Source organism: Budorcas taxicolor, chromosome 7 (genome assembly GCF_023091745.1).
Source record: "Budorcas taxicolor isolate Tak-1 chromosome 7, Takin1.1, whole genome shotgun sequence".
In the NCBI taxonomy this organism is placed as follows: domain Eukaryota; kingdom Metazoa; phylum Chordata; class Mammalia; order Artiodactyla; family Bovidae; genus Budorcas; species Budorcas taxicolor.
Window position 1 is genome coordinate 50,373,281 of NC_068916.1, and position 20,323 is coordinate 50,393,603.

Below are 20,323 nucleotides of genomic sequence, written 5' to 3' on the forward strand. Positions count from 1 at the left end.
TATAATCAGTTCAGGGAAAGATTGCTATTGATACATTTTTATCAATTTGTCTTTAAAATAGAAGGCAGCATTATTAAGAGGGAAATAGAAAATATTTGAGAGTGCCAAGGGATTAAGTGTATCAGTACCAGATATAAAAGATTCTGTAATTTGCTGTTTTCAGAAATCATAATTTTTTTTCAAACTGATCTAGGATAACTGAGTTACTAATATTTCCAGAGTTTTAAAAATTTGTAATTGTAAATACTCTAGCAGTTCATTTTTAAATACTAACTTCAGATATTACGTTGGACATGAGTTAGCGTTTCTGTTGCAACCCTGGTAAGATAGGGGTAGGGCAGGGAGAATGCAGTGCTAAGGTAATAACAGACGCTCGCCTTCAGTGTGCCTTGAAAATGTGGAAACACCCCTTTCTTGCATTCATTCTGTGCTGCCATGTTTTCCTTCACCTTCCCTTCACTTTGAGTCTTGCTGGTAATGAGTTTTCCAGCCTTGCGTTTTGTCTTTGATGCTTAATTCGTCAAACATAAAGGCAGTCAGGATTTAGTGTACATCACAATTTCCTGGGGGACTTGTTAAAACGCACCTTGTTAGGCTTTGAAACTGCAGAGTTTCTGATTCAGTAGGTCTGGTTGGAGCCTGAGAGTTTGCATTTCTAATAAGTTTTCTTGTGATAATGATGCTGCTGTGCCAGGGTCTCATTTTTGAGAACTACTACTTATCTAGTTGTTCTTTCTTTACTGTTCATTCATTTTAAAGGAGGTTCAGTTTGATTTCCTGGACAACATATAGATTCTCAGATATTCTAACTTGTACATTTCTACTATTTTAGATTCAGACTAAAGAAGCATGATATAATAGAACATATATAGTACACCATGTCCTTACTCTAATTACAAGTTTTCCTTGGATTAGCTACTTTGTATCTTTTTTATGTATGTAAAATGGGGGGATTAGTCTAGATACCTCTTCTGATGTTAAATCATAATTTCTGCTTAAATCTTCTCATATCCTGATTTTCCACCAAAGACCTTTGATTTGTACAGGAAATTTTAGAACTATTGACTCTTGACTTTGGAGCCAATTTTCTATAAAAGTAACTATAATCTCTCATGTCCCCATCTTGTTCCTTTTACCATTTGCTGTAGGGTAAGACCGAAATGGTGAAACAAATCTATGTTCCGTACTATGTATATTTAGCTTCATAATTGTTAAGACTGGGGAAACAGGGTTTTTAAAAAATAGCTAATATCATTAAGTTTTACCAATTAACGACCTATTTGAGTATTTGAGGATACAAGGAAAGCAAAGTCAGCATAGCCCTTGTAGGACCCCCTCCCCACAGTTAGGAAGTCCTCTTTTCTTTTTGCTGTAGTGCTGTAATACAGAAATATCGCAGGCTTAGAGGCTTTAGTGTTCTGTTTTCTTTAACAGTGGTCCCTTTTAAAGAAGGGTTAATTCTTTGGAAAATAGGTACTCTTAAGATAATAATATATAAGGCATTATAATCATTCCTGTGTATCTTTATTGGAAAACATATTCCTGAGCCAAAAAAGATAGTAGTAGGAAACGTATTTAAAAGTTGGAGGACTTCCCTGGTGTTCTAGTGGTTAAGACTCCACGATTCCACTGCAGAGGACAGGAGTTCAGTCCTGGTCAAGAAACTTAAGATCCTGCATGCCACGCAACATGGACAAAAAAGTTTGTAGTGAATTAAACTTTACTGGAAAATAATTAATTGGTATAAGGTTTGGGGGCTGTTTGAACTAAATTAAACACTTGGGAAAGTTTCAGATAATCAAAATTGTGTATAACCCTTAATCTTTAAAAATAATGGTTCTGTGTACCTAGAAACAAGGAGAGTGTACAGTGTCAAAGAAGAAAATCTTAATTGAGAACTCGACTAAAATCCAGTTTATTTTGAAAATAAGACCTTTAATATAATATTTTTTTTGATTTCAAAGTTAAGACGATAAAGTCTCTTTAGAAATTGAGGATTCTTTACCTTAACTGTCAAACTTCCCTCTTCCCTTTTTTTCCCTAAATTTAATTATATGTACTTTGTCTATAAGGGCTTCCCAAGTGGCTCAGATGGTAAAAAGTCCATCTGCAATGCAGGAAACCTGAGTTCAATCCTTGGGTTGGGAAGATCCCCTGGAGGAGGAAATGGTAACCCACTTCAGTATTCTTGTCTGGGGAATTCCATGGGCAGAGAATCCTGGTGGGTACAGTCTTTGGGGTCACAAGGAGTCAGATATGACTGAGTGACTGATACTTTCACTTTCTCTCTATTGCTCTTTCCACAGAAAAGAAGTTTTCTAATAAACAGAAATGTTGCTTGGTTTTGGGTTTTGTCCTAGCTCTACTCTCAATCCCAGTAATGTATGATTTGCTATATGATATATAAGACAAAATCTGAATACTATTTGGGGGGAAATAAAAAGTCAAGGAAATTAATGTATCGGTATAAAGCCATATGATAAAGCCAATAGCCTGATGTAATGGGGTATATTTTTCTGCCCAGTGATTTGGCTAGATCAGTGCCTTTAATTTCAAGATTTATCTTTATTTTGTTTTCTTTTTGCCACATCACTCAGGTTGCAAGATCTCAGTTCCCCCAGGCCATGGTAGTGAAAGCCCAGAATCCTAACCACTATATCAGTAGGGAACTCCCTTCTGTTTTTTTTCCCCCCTTCAGTTTTAATCATAATGCAGGGACATCAGATTTTGTGGTGGTGGTCGTATAGTCGCTAAATTACGTCCAACTCTTGTGACCCAGTGGACTATAGCCTGCCAGGCTCCTCTGTTCATGGGATTTCTCAGGCAAGAATACTAGAGTGGGTTGCCATTCCCTTCTCCAGAGGATCTTTCCAACCCAGGGATCAAACTTGTGTCTCCTGCATTGTAGGTGGTCGTCTTCATTGCAGGTGGATTCTTTACCACTGAGCCACCAGGGAAACTTCAAATTTTGTAGTTTCTGTGTTTATTTAGTCTAACTGGGTTTTCACTATTCTCATTACTGTTCAGATAGTCACAGCTTTTTCAGAACTTTTTTTTTTTATCCAAATGTATAGTCAGAACTGGTAAGTTATTTTTTAAATAGACAATAAATATACTTGTTAAAGGTATGAAAGAAATACATGTAGTTCCTATTCTTACCCCCAAAGCAAAGTTTCCTTCTGAAGGCAAATACTTTGAATTAGTTTTGTATCTATTCTTCAGAGATACTGTATGCATATGTGAAGATGAATGAATATATGCCCTTTTAGTAAACAACTTTTCTAAAGTATATATAATAAATCTATATACAATCAAGTATATACAATAAATCTTTACTATGATGTATACAATAAAATCAACAATTTTAAGTATACAGTTTGAGTTTTAATGAGTATAATTCACAGTTTTGTAGTCCCTACCAAAATCATAATATAGAATATATCCATAGCCCCCCAGATTTTCCTCATGTTCCTTTGTAATCAGTCCCCTCCAACTCCCTCTGGCCCCTAAAACTATTAATCTGGTTTCTATCGCTATAAATTTGCCTTTTCTAGAATGTGTATCAATGGAATCATACAGAATATAGTCTTTTTTATGTCTCATTTCATTTAACATACTTAAGTGAGTGCCTTGAACCAAGGAAGTGTTGGAATGAGTATGTTAATTGTAAATTAGCACAAATTTGAGTTAAGGTTTTCTTTTTTTTTTAATTATATAATATTGACTTATGAAGAGTACAGGGATTTTTTTTTCCTTTTAGCTTTTTGAGATGTAATTGGCATAAGTTTAAGATGTTCAGCATAATGATTTGACTTACATATATCATGAAATTATCATGGTAAGTTTTGTTAAACTTTCATGTATAGCATACAGCAGTGTTAATTAACCTCTTGTCTGGAAAATTCCATGGCCAGAGGAGCCAGGTGGGCTACAGTCCATGTTGTTGCAAAGAGTAGGACAACTGAGTGGGTGTGTGTGCACATGTGCACACACATACATATTACAGCCCTACCACTTAAAACTGTTAGTAAGTATAGTTGACCTCCCACACTGTGTTACTGTCTCGTATACAACATAGTGGTTTGATATGTTAAAAACTGATCACCACCTGATGAATCCTTATATTCAACTTAGGTGAGGTTAGTCAAAAGATGTAGCTTAACTTTTGTGTTTCACATCAAGCAAGCTCTCTAGTTATAGTGACCTGTATTACAAACATTTGGGAATGTGAACTGTACAGTAAGTTTTTTGTTTTCTCCTTGAGGTGGGCAAGGAATCTCTGTTGTAGAGAAATACAAAATCTTCAAATTGAGATGTGAAAGGAAGTAAATATTGTTAAATCTTTATCTCAATCCCAGCACTTTAAAAAAAAAAGTAAGAGAACTTTTTTCTATACTTTATGCTTTATCCTCCAAGCTTACAAATAGGATAAAACAAAATAATTGATGTAACAACTGGTTGAATAAGTTAACTCAGAAGAAGGAACTTACAGAAATATCTGTGTTGCAATTTAAAATATTTATTTATATAACTCAATAAGATTTGAAATACTTTTTAAGTGGTAGGTTTTACCATTGTAGTTTTAAAAGATAATTAAAACTAGTCCTTCCTCAGAGTTTGTTTTTATCTCACATACCAAGCCAAAGGGAAAGGGAATATAGTATGATTTCCTGCTTTGTGGTTTTTAAGGCATCCCCACCCAGTAACAAATCTCAAGTTTGTGGGTTCTTGTGTTAAAGTAGCTAAGAAGCTGGCATCTTTTGTAGAGCATGCTGCTGCTGCTGCTAAGTCGCTTCAGTCGTGTCCGACTCTGTGCGACCCCATAGACGGCAGCCCATCAGGCTGTCCCGTCCCCGGGATTCTCCAGGCAAGAACACTGGAGTGGGTTGCCATTTCCTTCTCCAATGCATGGGAGTGAAAAGTGAAAATGAAGTCGCTCAGTCGTGTCCGACTCCCAGCGACCCCATGGACTGCAGCCCATGTGTAATTCCATCTCTCATTTCAAGACTTTATGATGGGTTATATCCAACCAGCCTTTGTAGTATATCCCTTTTTTTCCTACTACCTTTGGAAGCTTTGTAGTGGATATGAGCTGAAAAAATACCAGTATCTTGTCAGATGGTTCTGTATGATTTGAAACATTTGTGACTCCATTCATCTGAAGTGTAACCGAATGGTTTTGAGGTACAAAAACCAGCTGTTGATCTTTATTGGAAAATAATAAATAAAGTGTTTACTTAAAAACAGTTTTTGTGAGACTTCCCTGGCAGTCCACACTCCCAGTGTAGGTGCACGGGTTCAATACCTGGTCTGGGGACTAAGATCCCGCCGCATGGTGCGGCCCAAGAAAACCCAAAGAAACAGTTTTTGTGGTTCTTTAGTATATGATACATGTTTACTTTCATTATATTTAATACCTATTAAACTCCAAACAAAGCAAAAATGATCTACTTTTAAAAACATACATTTATATTCAGGAATCCCAAATACTTTAAAGATTTAATTAATCTACCTTTCTCTTCTCTGACTTTCAAGGAGTGCTGCTAAAAGCTTTACTGGTGAGACAGAGATTATTGGTAACAGTGGTGGTGTTATTAATGGATAATAGTTACATTTATGTTAAATACATTTCTTTATTCTCTCCTTCTTGAAGGAATTGAATGACCTGGCACGGGACCCCCCAGCACAGTGTTCAGCAGGCCCCGTTGGAGATGATAGTAAGTATCTAAAAGGAATACTAAAACATAAAACAGCATAACAGTCTGCCTCTGGTGAACTCTGGTACTAATAAATATATATCTGCTGAGGTTATTTGTATGAAGAGTTAATTATGCAATTTTCCTTTATTTGCCTGTGAAAGGTGCAGTTTTATGTATATTCCATCATCTTTTGTACTGTATTTCGTTTTGAACGTATTCTGCCAGATGTTGTCTGTGTAGTTGTTCTGGCTCTTCCTTACCTACCCTTTATCCCTTCTGGGTATTTACCTAAGTCAAAATATTCAAGCTTTTGTCTACAGCAAGCTATTGTTCTTTAGTAAGATAATAGTAAGTATGATTGGGGGGTGGTGTGTATGTGGGTCTGTGTCTTTCTTTGTATTGACTCATATTTGTGAAGACAGCTACAACTTACCTTTAATTTCCAGTTTATCTTCTTAATCCTGTTTGAAATAATTTATTGTATCTTCCCATACATGTTGGGTAATAATTTTACTTTTGTTCCACTTTGTCTCAAGACAGCTTTTCTCCTAATACCATCTTACAGCCTTTTAAAAATGAAGGATATTTGAACAGGCTGTGTAACTAATTCTCACACACAAAAATGCAACATTTAGCAAATAGGGGAAAAGTGGATATACTTGGAGTATATTTAGAAGCATTTGTGTAAGGGAGGTGTATAGGTTAAGACAAAATAGGTTATATGTACTTGTGTGTAAGATTAATTTTTTCCTAATTTTTCTTAAGATTGTTGTTTTGGTTTGCTAAATCCTTAGGAATCAAAGCAGAATCCTTGTACAAGGATTGCTTTATAGATAAAACAGATGTTATAAATTATAAGACTTAAGTACTTGTTACGAAAAAATCCCATTTATGTTATGTTTAGATCTGTCCAGTATTACTGAGTATATATAGTATTTGATATCAAACAGGACAGGCCAAGTACTTAAACACATTATCTCATTTAAGCCTCACAATTCTTTAAGTAATTAGAAAAGAAATTGTTAACTGTTTTAGAGAAGAATCTAGTGAGAGCCTTGTGGTGGTTCTTGAAGTGGACTTATCCTCAGATTTTCTGATTCTAGTTTTGTCATTCCATGGTATCATATCCATCTGTATCAATGTGGTCATTCAGTTTTGAAAGAGTGTTTTTATTTCAGGTAAATTGCTCAGAGTTGAGAGAGGCTGATTTTTTTTTTTTTTTTTTTTTTTTGAGAGAGAGACTGATTTTTAATTAAAAGTGTTTGAAGTCTGGGGATTAGATTTCATTTTTGAAGTTCTGTAGTGTGCTAAAGTAATTTGCCTTTGTTTCTACCATAGTTGGTACTACTACATTCCTTTCTCAGATTGAAAAGTGGTTACACTGGAGAGTTAAACTCCCCCCTAAAGCATAAGCAATAAAAGAAAAAGAAAGATAGATTAGACTTCATCAAAATTTAAAAATTAGGTACAGCAAATGATACTGTTAAGAAAGTGATTTTAAAGTCTTTATATCTCAACATTATAAAGATCAATAACCCAAATTAAGAATGAACAGACGATCTGAGTAGCTTTTTCTCTAAGATATTCAAATACATTAAGAACATGGAAAGATGTTCAGCATCATTAATTATCAGGGAAATACATATCAAAACCACTTTACACCCACTAGGATGGCTAGAATCAAAAGGTCAAATAGTAAGTATTGATAAAGATGTGGAGAAATTTGAACCATCATACTTTGCTGGTAGAATGCAAAATGGTACAGCCAGCTTGGAAGAAAGTCAGTCTGACAGTTCCTCAAAAAGCAAAACACAGAGTTTACCATATGACCCAGTGAGTTCATTCCTAGGTATGTGTCCAAGAGAAATAAAAACATATATCCCTATAAAAACTCACACATGATTGTTCATAGAAATTTTATTTATAATAACCAAAAAGTGAAAACAACCCACATGCCCACCAACTGATGAAGGGATAAGTAAAATATGGTGTATCCATATAGTAGAATATTATTTGACGATTAACAGGAATGAAGTATTGATACATGCTACAACATGAATGAGCATAAAAACATTGTGCTGGAAAGACCTATACTCTGAACACCAGTAAGATGCTGGTGAAAGAAATTGAAGATGACATAAACAGATATTGTTAAAATGACCATATTGCCCCAGGCAATCTACAGATTCAGTTCAATCTCTTTTGAATAACCAATGGCATTTTTCATGGAACTAGAACAAAACAAATTTAAACGTTTGGAAACACAAAAGACCTCAAATAACCAAAACAATCTTGAGAAAGACGACTTCCTGACTTCAGACTGTACTACAAAGCTACAGTAATCAAAAATAGTATGGTGGTTGCACACACAGAAAAAAGCATATGGATCAGTGTAACAGGGTAGCAAGCCCAGAGATAAACCTATGCATTTACGATCAATTAATCTACTGCAAAGGGAGCAAGAATATACAATGGAGAAAAGTTAAGTGATACTGGGGAAACTGAACAGGTGCAAGTAAATGAATGAAATTAGAACATTTTTTCACACCATTTATAAAAATAAACTGAGAGGTCTAAATGTAAGACCAGATACTCTAAAATTCCTAGAAGAAAACGTAGAACACTGGCACAAATTGCAGCAATATTTTTTGGATCCATCACCTAGTGATGGACAGACAAATGGGTCATAATTACTTACAAGCTTTTGCATAGCAAAGGAAACTGTAAACAAAACAGACAACCTGTGGAATAGAATATATTTGCAAAACGATGCAACCAACAAGGAATTAATTTCCAAAATATACAGATAGCTCATACAGCTAGTTATTAAAGAAATGCAAATCAGAACTACAATGTGGTATTATCTCACACTGGTGAGAATGGCCATCATTAAAAAGTCTACACATAATAAATGCTGGAGAGGGTATGGAGAAAAAGGAACCCTCCTACACTGTTGGTGGAAATCTAATTGGTGCAGCCACTATGGAGAACAGTATGGAGGTTTCTTAAAAAACTAAAAATAGAGTTGCCATATGATTCAGCAGTCCCACTCCTGGCATTTATCTAGAGAAAACTCTAATTTGAAAAGATACATGCAGCCCAGTGTTCATAGCAGCACTGCTTAACAATAGCCAAGACATGGAAGCAACTTAAATGCACTCCAGAGAAAGACCTAAGTCAGTGACTCTACTAGGTTTTCTTATATGTAACCAGTGTGGCAGAATATGCAATTAAGATTTAAAATAGTAGGTCTCCAAATGCTTTTTGTTAATTAATATGGGGCCTTTAATAGAACCTTTGTTGAAGATACTAGGACTGATCTTAGTGGCTCAAAGTAACTTTCTCCTTAGCTACTTAATCCATAAAAAAATTAGTTGGCAGAAGTTAAGAGGAATTTTTCTCAGTACTAATGATGAGTAATCTAAAAAGGAGAGTCTCAGCAATACCTATCCTTTATTTTTAATCCCTAGTAAACAGATTGCTCTTTGTAGCTTCAGGCCCCAGTGAGGGGCAAGCCAACCATAGGGGCAGTTCTCATACAGATGATCAGAAGGAATTTAAGGGTTTGGGCTGACGACTGAGTGGATTTTTGTGTGGTTTTCTAGTCTTCACATTCCCTCCTTGCATCAAGAGTTAGCTGGTTTGAGTTGCTTGTGTATAATCCCATTGACAGCATCCCTTAGTTTGCTCAGATCCTAGTGTGATTGTTAAGTGGTTAGTAGCTTGCTTAGAAGGTGTTGTACTTAGTCGCATCACCTTTGAAACAGAACATGCACCGTTTTTTGCAGTTTGAAGAGAAAATTTCCTTACTAAACAAGTTTATGATTTACTGAGATTATCCCTAGAGTTTGTAATCAAGCTTGGGACTTTCAGCATACGTTTTCTTTATTTATTGAGATACCAGTAATTCTAAAGATCTACACATGAGAACTCTTGGAAATTTTTTTCTCACTGGAAAGAACTAGCATTTCCTAATTTGAGTATTATCTACTTTTAAGTTTACTGTTCTGCTCTATCAGTTCGGTTCAGTCGCTCAGTCGTGTCTGACTCAATGCGACCCCATGAATCGCAGCACGCCAGGCCTCCCTGTCCATCACCATCTCCCGGAGTTCACTCAGACCCACGTCCATCGAGTCCGTGATGCCATCCTGCCATCTCATCCTCTGTCGTCCCCTTCTCCTCCTGCCCTCAGTCCCTTCCAGCATCAGAGTCTTTTCCAATGAGTCAACTCTTCGCATGAAGTGGCCAAAGTACTGGAGTTTATGTTAGGAAACAGTAAAAAAAAAAAAAAAATTTACTGTTGATATTACTTCATGGTGACTTTTTGTTGTTCTTTTTTCAGTGTTCCATTGGCAAGCTACAATAATGGGACCAGTAAGTATTCAGATTAATTTCAGAATAAATAGTTTAGGTAATTCACTCATTTTAACCCAACATTTTTTGTTATCAACAGAATGACAGTCCCTATCAGGGTGGAGTATTTTTCTTGACAATTCATTTCCCAACAGACTACCCCTTCAAACCACCTAAGGTAACTGGGGTATGCAAATTTTTTATCTACTTTCTACAATGCTAATGAAACTGTTTATAAGAAGTTTTCCTTGTTTTGATAGGTTGCATTTACAACAAGAATTTATCATCCAAATATTAACAGTAATGGCAGCATTTGTCTTGATATTCTACGGTCACAGTGGTCTCCAGCACTAACTATTTCAAAAGGTAATGGAATGGATATTTGATACCAAAATAAAGCCTACTATTTTTTTGTGTGTTTGTGTCTTTTTTAGGTTACTTATTCTTGAAAGGGTTAGTCAAATTCTTTTTCAAGAGAATGTAGCAGTCCCCCTTATTCTTGATCTGGGATTTAGACCCACTAGAGAGAGTTGGATTTTTAAGCATATGTATACCTTGGTGCTGTGATTGCTCTCTGTCCATTGTTCTTGCTGTTCAGGCATAGATTAGAATATGGCGCTTGTGAATCCGTTTTTTTAAGAGCATGGTTAATGTAGAAGACAAGTAATGTCTTTCCAGCCTTGAGATCCATGAATGGAAAGGATAGATAGTGTTCAGGAATAGGAAAAAAGCAGCCCTTGTAGAGGAATGTTTGTACTATAATTATAGATATTAGTTTCTTGAAGGACAAAGTATAGATGAATTCATATTCACATTATTTAAGGTTTTACCTGTTCTTGTCTTTAGGTTTCTGTCAAGAACAGAATCATTTAAGATAATCAATTTAATGTATATTTTTATGTGAGCATCTTAGTCTGTGGTATATTGGTGCATGCACGTGTGTGTGTGTTTGAAAATGTGTGGAGAAAGTTACTAACTTTGTGATGAAAGATCCACTAGTTCTTTTAAATAAGACCCAATTATATGAGTAGATTGGATATTTCTTTATATACCTGAACTGAATATTATCTTACTTGTTGATTTGAAATTCTACAACCTTTCAACGTCATACTCAAATGAAATCACAAGAGGATTGCTGCTACTGCTGCTAAGTCGCTTCAGTCGTGTCCGACTCTGTGCGACCCCATAGACGGCAGCCCACCAGGCTCCGCCATCCCTGGGATCCTCGAGGCAAGAACACTGGAGTGGGTTGCCATTTCCTTCTCCAGTGCATGAAAGTGAAAAGTGAAAGTGAAGTCACTCAGTCATGTCGGACTCTTCGCGACCCCATGGACTGCAGCCTACAGGCTCCTCTGTCCATGGGATTTTCCAGGCAAGAGTACTGGAGTGGGGTGCCATTGCCTTCTCCGCACAAGAGGATTAAATGTTGTCAAAATACAGTAGAAGAAATAGGCTACAAGTATGATAATGGGCCGATTGGATTGGGAAGATCCCTTGAAGAAGAGAATGGCAGCCTATTCCAGTGTTGTTCTTGCCTGGAGAATTCCATGGATAAAGGAGCTTGGTGGACTACAGTTGCGAAGAGTCCGACATGACTGAGCAACTAACACATACACACACGCACACACATATGAAAATGGGCTAGTATGTTTTAACAGATATGAAGAACATGTATAAATCAGTAAGAGGAAAAACCTAGATCCCATTAGATGAATGGACAGAAAGGAACAGAATAATCAAGGAGATACAAATTAAAATAAGTACCTATTCTTCACCTTTTGGGGCTTCACTGGTGGCTCAGATGGTAAAGAATCTGCCTACAATGTGGGAGAACCAGGTTCAGTTCCTGGGTCAGGAAGATCCCCTGGAGAAGGGAATGGCTACACACTCCAGTATTCTTGCCTGGAAAATCCCACAGACAGAGGAGCCTGCTGAACTACATACAGTCCATGGGGTCACAAAGAGTCAGACATGACTGAACGACTAACATTTTCACTTCACCTTTTTAATTAACAAAGATCTTTTAAAAAGGAAACTAAACATTTCTTCTTTTTAAAAGAAAAAGTACATTGAAGTACTTTGTGAAGTACATTGGAATGATTGCTTATATATGCTACAGATAGATTTGTTTAGTCTGCCTATATGTATTAAGAGATAGGAGATTTAATCATTAATATTAACACCCTTTGATGCAATAATTCTTTCTAAGAAAACAAACCCAACTGCTAAAATCTCCCTCTGCATCTGCAACAATGTTATTTCTGAAAATTAGAAATGACATATAGGTTCAACAATAGAAAAAACACATTTGGTTCTGGCACATGCATTCAAAAGAATATTGATCCTTACAAATACTGTGGAAAATGGGAAAATACAGTGTTTGATAAAAGCAGAAGAGATAAAATGTTATACACTGTAACTTGCATTGTAGAGAAAGTATATTAAATAGCTAGAAAGAAATAGTTTGGGTATTTGAGGCTGAAATTTGGTACATGAAATTTTTTTTTCCTCTCTACTTAAATTTTATCATTTCTTTAATGCATACATTTAGGCAGGAGGCAGCATAGTTTCATGGTAAAGAACGTAGATTCTGGATGCAACTGCCTGTGTTAGTGAGATTTGAGACAGATTAGCTTCTGTATTCCACAGTGTTTTCATCTATAGAGTAGGGGTGATAAAAACTATTTCACTATTATTCTGGAGCTTAAAAAGCAAAAATGCATAGTTAACTGATTCCTTGTAAGCACCCAAATAACTGGGATAAAGGCACTATTGTAAAAAGTATTGGATATTTGTCATGTTATAATTACGGTAACACTTTTATACCCTTCCACATTAATTTTTTAAAGGCACAAAAACTCTGAGGCATTAAATTAAGATTTCTGGGGTCCTAGGCAAAAATGTGAACAAAAAAAAAATAAAAGGACCACATTTTTAAAAGTTACTGAAATAGCTTTACAGATGAGTGGCCCCTTTTGTTTTGTAGGCCTCTGTGCCATTCAGTGGTTGCTTGTGAAAGTATTCATATGCCTGTTGTTCTTGTGATTTCCTGACCTGTTTGCTCTTATTTTACCAAGTAACTGTGGAGATATAAACCTAGATATAAACGGGGCCAAGAGAGGTGGGATTCTGTGTGTGGGTGGGTTGGGTGGATGGATGGTGGGGCGGGGGGAGTCTGTCTAGATAGCTGAAATTGTTACCATAGCTTTTTTCTCTTCCCTTCTGTGCCTAGTGGTGGCGTTTTTTGTTTTGTTTTGTTTTTCAATTATTCTAAGTCATAAGGGCTGTTAATTTATTTGGCTTGATATGTTCTGTCTGGATAGCTATCTTTTAAAATAACTACAGTACCATTTTGTTGAATTTGGTTTTATCAGCATACCTAGGTTTAGTGTTTTAAAGATTCTTTTGTAAATTGAAGTATGGGCAAGCCTTTCTGTGAAAGACCCAAATTCTATGTATGATATAATTATTCTTTAGCGTATTCTGTTTTTAAGGGCAATAATCTAGACCCAGAATACCCTCCTCTTTGAGTATATAGGTAAGGGACCTAAATATACAGAAAACTTGAAGCAGGTTAAGTGTATCGTAAAGCTCCTTGATATAGAATTTGATTTAGAATTGGAAGTGACTAAGTTATGACACTAATGAAATTGGTTATGTACTGAAGAAGAATATATATATAAGTGAAAATTCAGTTACTTCAGTAAAGAGTCTCTACAAGCTGTAGAAATAGAAGTTACTCTCTTTATAGAGAAAGAAAGTATAGTATATTACAAGCCAAAATCAATTTTCTACAAATTAAAGGAACTAAGTAGTGTACTAAAAATCCTTTCACTAGATCCAGATAACCACCATCCTACCTTCCTTTTCTGGAAAGAAAGTGAGGAAAGTTATTTACTTAAAGCTTATCTTTCTAAAGTGATGCAAATGAACTTATTTACAAAACAAACAGATTCACAGACAGAGAAAACAGATTTATGGTTGACAGGGAAAGGGGGATGGGAGGGATAAATGGGAGCCTGGTGGGCTACAGTCCACGAGGTCGCAAAGAGTTGGACGCGACTGAGCGACTTCACTTGGGATTAATAGTTATACACTGCTGTATATATAAAATAAACAAGGACCTACTGTATAGCACAGGAAACTATATTCAGTATCTTGTAATAACCTATAATACGAAAGGATCTGAAAACAAATGTATATGTATAACTGAATCACTTTGCTGTATACCTGAAACTAACTCAACACTGTAAATCAACTATACTTTAATTAAAAAAATCTCTCTTTAAAGTTGCCTGTTTTAAATAGTTGGACAATAAGTAAAGGAAACTTATACTAACTTGGTAGTGTATCTAGTTTTAGGTGAAGAGTCGGTTGTATTCTTGCCAGCTTGATAGGTCAGACAAGTTTCTTCTGTAGTCAATAATTTCATGAACAATCAAAAATCTATAACTCCCTGTTGTCATTTCCAGGAAATACATGAAATCTTTCCTAATTGCTGTTAGAATGTTCTGTGCTTGAAGAGGGCATCAGGTGGTACACCTGACAAAGGGAAGAGAAGATGTTTTGGGAATGCCACCTGCCAGAATTGTGGGCAACAGGAATGAAGAGTCAGAAAACATCTTTCCTGATGTTTTTTATTTTCCATATACTCTTAAGGCAAGGAAATAGCTTTTTTGTTAACAACTGAATGATAAAGGGCATGTAAACTTTCTTTATCTCTCAGAAGCCCTTGATCTCTGTAGGACAGATTTGATGGGAAAATGAGTAAATTCCTTTTCCTGCTGAATTGATGTTTTGGGAGTACAGTGGGCTCTAAATTATTGTCTCTTGTTACAGAACATTAGAGAAAAATAAGATAGCTGAATTCTGTTAACATCAGAATAGGAGGATTGGAATTTATTTTGGTATGTCAGAGGCCACTGGATTTAATATAATTAGTGGCTTTGGCCTCCTCTTTGCCTTCAGTAAAGGAATATGTAAGTTAACAAATTTAAACAGAGGAAATTGTACTGTTGAGATTTGTCTGCCACATTTCAGGTTGTCGTTGAGGAAATGACTGAGATGAGATTTTAACTCGTTACTGAAGATAGTTTCAGACTTTTGTTTGAGTATGTAATATCATCTGTAATAAAGTGTGGCCAGCCCCATCTGGGGACAAGTACTGGCCTCTGTGTTCTTAAACTAAATTGTTTTCAACTAAAAATGAAACAAATCCATTGCATCTGAATATGGTACCTGACATCAAGAAATAATAATTGTTGGATTTCATAGTTGTCATTTCTTACTGAGAGCATTCAGTAGTGTGGTTGTCTTTAGAATTTTGAAAGCCATTTATCCCTGAACATGGGCTTCTAAAAATTGAAATTTATAAGCTGGGGAAAGTCTTATTGGTCTAGGATTTGAAAGACCTGTATTCTGTTAATAATTCTACTCTGATTACTCACTAACCAGGGAAATGGGGCAAGACAGTTCACCAGCCTGGGCCAGCTTTCTTACTGGTTCAAGCTTAGAGAAGTCTTAGAATCTTTGTTAGTTACTGTTACTGTAAACATAGATAGAGCTTACAAACCTGCTAGACACTACAATAAATAGGGTCTTAGAATTTTCTCTTATGTTGGCATCTCATACTTCTTTCAGCCTTTTTGCTTTTATCCTCTACTAATTTATATGTTTTTTTCATTCTAGTACTTTTGTCCATCTGTTCTCTGTTGTGTGATCCCAATCCAGATGATCCTTTAGTGCCTGAGATTGCTCGGATCTACAAAACAGATAGAGAAAAGTAAGTATGGTCTCCAGACGGAAGAGTGTCTGATAGGGTGGAGATGTTTGTGTCTAAGGTCTGAGCATGGGTCAGACACTTAAAATGAAGTCCTAATATATCAGTTGGGGACAGGAAAGAGCAGTATTTGCATCAAGTATCATAAGTAGATGATTTTATCTCTGTTTTGTATGATTCCTACTGTCTAGAAGAACTTTTCTACAGTATATATTCCAACAGCTTTATGTCTTCTTGGTTTTTGACTTGTAAAGATTTTGCATCAAGAGCCCAGTTGTCTTAGGTAGGTATTTATAAATTAATGGGAAAGAGAATTGATGTTCTACCATTTGGAATAATCTAAAAAAAGAAAGTAAATAAATGCTACAAGACCCAAAAGCCCCAAATTTCATTTAAAATCAAACTTGCAGAATTTGCACATTTTAGAATTGTATTATGAATTATTGAAAAGTGGTCAGGGTATCAAAAGATATAGTAAATGAAATGTTGTAATCTTTTGTTTGTTTTGCATATTATTCAATAAGATTGTGAAGGAGATAGATGGGAGAAAATGATTCATTTTCAAAAGTTAAAATGTAAAAGATTAAACAGTTATTTGAATTATTGGCTAGAGAGGCATATATATAAGATATTTTTAAAAGGAGCTGCAATGAGAATGGGGTATTCTAACAGCAGTTGGGTCTTATTTTTTTTTTTTGTATCTGAATCTACATAGTATCATAAGAATTAAAGATCCTTTGCCCTGCTTATTTTATTACTAGAATGTTCTTCTGAAGCAGTAAACCCATTCATCTTAGCAACCAAATTGTTAAAATAAGTTCTGCCAGAACTGGTTGTTCTGTTGATGCAGGAAAAGTATTATGTCAATTTGATCATTTTTATGTGATTTCAAGAACCATATAATATAGAATTATATTGTTTAAAGAATTCCAAATAAGTAAAACAAGGGTTGAAAATCATCTTGGAAATAGGTCAATGGAGTAGAGACTGGAGATATGCCAGCAAATGCTGAAATTTAATTAGAATCCTATATAGCATTTATAGGATATTTCTAATGTTTATCAGAAATTTGGAGTAGGAAGATGGCTTCACTTAAAGTTCTATAAGTTCTTCCCCTCAAGTTACTAGATGGGATAATGAATGAACTCTGTTGCTTTCTGACTGACTCCTTACCTATGTTAAGCCAAGCTTCTCTTTGTGTGTACAGGTACAACAGAATAGCTCGGGAATGGACTCAGAAGTATGCGATGTAATTAAAGAAATTATTGGATAACCTCTACAAATAAAGATAGGGGAACTCTGAAAGAGAAAGTCCTTTTGATTTCCATTTGACTGCTTTCTATGAGCCCACGCCTCATCTTCCCCTGTGCACATGTTTACCTGATACAGCAGTGCTGCGTGTTGTACATACTTGGAACAACAAACTAGAAATACTGTACTTCTGTACCAACATTGCCTCCTAGCAGAGAAGTGTGTGTGTGACAAGCCAGTTCTCCAGGCATAACCTAGGTGTGAGACTAAAAGCTTTCCTTATTGACTTAAATTTGGATAACAGCAAGGTGAGGGTTGGTGGGTATGGTGTGTTCTTGGATGGGAAAGAAAAGCTCCACTGACCTGTAGGAGATTGTTTTTTAAGTGAAATCCTATTAAACTCAAAACAGTTATGAAAAGCAAGGTGAAAAACATGAATATGTTTCTGTATTCCTTTTATTCCGAAGGACTTACGTCTTAGGTGAAAGTTATGACCAACCAGATTAAACTCTACCCACATCCTGTATTTTAAGGTCTAAGTTTAACTGGTCAACATTTAAATGGATTGGAGCTATTAGTAAGTAATGTGTGATGGGCTTTGCTCCCAACTCTTTTACATCTCCCCACCCTTCAACCTTCATCTTTCAGCCCCTCTTTCTCTCTTCCATAATTCTTTGGTTTGTATGTGGTTTCTCAGTTAATACATAGCTAATAGCTCTTATTTTTCTTATGTTTTTAACTGCTTAGGTCTATTTGGATGTAAGGGTGACAATTCATTTGATGGAAATACTTGTGTATATTTAAAGACCCAGTTGCTCCTCTGGAGCTTGTACGTTCAAGAATGATTAATCTGTGTAATAAACTGATTACTACAGTCATTACATATAATTTGTGTGAATAGGCTTTTTGATTTTAAGAACTTTGTCTAGCTGAGATTAGTGGTGGATTTTCTCCCACCCCTGAAATGTTTTCACTTATATTAGTTGCACTTCAAAATCATGAAACAATTCCAGTTTACACAGTAAAAAGTATATCTTGAAAGTAATTTTATTGAACAAGATAAACACATAAGCTTAAAAGAATTTCCATGAAACATATGTGCCGTATTCCAGGGACATGACTGTTACATAAGAAATTTGCTTTATTATTGAAATTAAGCTGCATTTCACCAAAACCTTGTGACATTCCTTTGGTACATAGGACATAAAACAAAGGCATCGCTGTTTGGTAAGTTAAGCTTCTGTGATTGTGATTGTAAAAGAGCAACATTGACCAAACCTGGGAAACATGAGCACAGTCTTGTATTGGAGAGTCTACATAATTACTTTGCACTAACATTGCAGGATGTTCATCCAATTTTAAATTGTACTGTATGTGGCTTTTTGAAGTCTTCCCTTGACGCTAGTAAAATGTAGTTTGAAACTTGTAAACAGCTGTGTTTGCCAGAAACATCGTTCGTGTGAACTAGGCAAGTTACCGTTTTTCCCCCTACTTCTCCTAATCTAATTGTAAACCAGGCTAGCCTGAAAGCCATGGCTGATGTGCTTTAGCCGTCAGGTTCTTTCAAATGCATCTTTACACTCTTGCACAAAAATTGAGGAATAAATGTCCACTGCTTTTGGTTTTAAACTTGTTTAAGTTGTCTTATCTCTCAGTGTCACTATATCTCAGAACTAAAGTGTGATACACCAAACCTTTTAAAGTGCTGCATTTTAGCTGCTGGGTGCTTATTAGTATTTCTAGTATCCTTGATTTTGCAAAGAAGGTTTGACTGTTAATAGTTGTGGGTAAAGGAGTTAGAATTGAGCTCTAACCTAGAATTACCCTCATTCTCAGTATCATGGGTAAGTGGGAATTCAGTTTTTGACTGTTGACCATGGATTAGTTATACAGATCCTGAAAGCCTCATTCTGTGGTCATCTTAGAGACCAGCCAGCTTATTACCATTTATTAGGCCACAACATAGATATTTTTACAAGAGTGCTTACAAGTCAAGTGTAAAGTAAAAGTCATTGTCCTGATGTTCAGGTGCTGAATGAAACATTAAGCCTTTGAATGCAATTGCTCTTGCTCATTTGAGGCTGGAACATATATTGTTAAGTTTGGTTGTATATTCCTTGGCCAGAATGAAGGCTTAATGAGGGAGACCATCTTCCCCACTCACAAAAAAAAGTGTGTCATTTGGGATGGGTCTCATCTGGGATCACGTTGCTTTTTATAGAACTGTCTCTAGTTTTATCACAAAAGCTTGTTTGCAGTAGATTTGATCATCTTGGTGAGGCATTGGTTATAAGGGAATGTCAAGTGTATGGCTTGCTTTGCCTTTTTTTTTTTTAATTGAAATATAGTTGGTTTACAATGTTGTGTTAGTTTCAGGTATACAGCAAAGTGATTCAGTCATACATATATATTTATTTTTTCAGATTCTTTTCCCTTACAGGTTATTATAAAATAATTGAGTATAGTTACCAGTGCTATATAATAGGTCCTTGTTGGTTATCTGTTTTTTTATATAGTGGTGTGTATATGTTAATTGCTTTGCTTCTCAACAACATGGAACGCTTGATCAAGTTATGGTTGAAGCAGTCTCTTTCAGTAAAACTACATGATTTCAGATACTCACATACTCTGTTACTGGCCAGTGGCCATTGTCCGCTAGTTTCTACATTTTGGGTAATGTAAAGATTTGGAAAGAGGACTGTTGGGTAGGGGAGTGGCAGGGAGGTCTGTAAGAGAGAAGGATATGGTAGTCAAAGAGAGGAGTCCATGTTCTCTGCACTAACTTAGCAAATAAAGCACTCCTTTTCTGCTTTCAGCAACTATAGTATTCCACTTTTCCAATCATTCCTCTTTGCCTCAACAAGTTATTTTGAGCCCTGTTGTGAGGAGAAATGAATTATTTCTAAACTACAGTTGAAAAGCCTATAAACTGCCCCTTGACTGCAATTAAAGTGAAACTGGCCTTGTCTCATATGCTGTACCATACCCCTTAATAAATCCAGGGGGTAGGTTTTAGTGGAAGAATTTTCTTGAGTTCCTAGGTCTTCTGAATTATGAACACATCTTTCCTTCCTTCCTACTTAGGAATAGCATCTTTTGTTACCCCTGCAGAAAATTGTCAGTCATGTTAGGAACTTGTCTCCTTTTGATTCCATTTGTGAAACAGTCTTTAAGTGATGGGTTATTCCAGTATGTGTGGTGTTATATAAGAGAAAGCAGATTAAAAAAAAAAAATTTAATG

The 20,323-nt window shown here is 35.7% G+C and overlaps 1 protein-coding gene across 1 annotated transcript in view; it reads left to right on the forward strand.

Moving 5' to 3' along the window:
• Window positions 1–18,715, forward strand: part of UBE2D2 (ubiquitin conjugating enzyme E2 D2) — a 43,009-nt gene extending 24,294 nt beyond the window's left edge. Inside the window, exons 2-7 of the mRNA XM_052642430.1 lie at window positions 5,654–5,717; window positions 10,042–10,073; window positions 10,153–10,230; window positions 10,313–10,418; window positions 15,741–15,834; window positions 17,039–18,715. Of these exons, the coding sequence (XP_052498390.1) occupies window positions 5,654–5,717; window positions 10,042–10,073; window positions 10,153–10,230; window positions 10,313–10,418; window positions 15,741–15,834; window positions 17,039–17,084 (420 nt within the window). The 3' untranslated portion in view covers window positions 17,085–18,715. The remainder of the gene's footprint in view (window positions 1–5,653; window positions 5,718–10,041; window positions 10,074–10,152; window positions 10,231–10,312; window positions 10,419–15,740; window positions 15,835–17,038) is intronic.
• The last annotated feature ends 1,608 nt before the right edge of the window (window positions 18,716–20,323 follow it).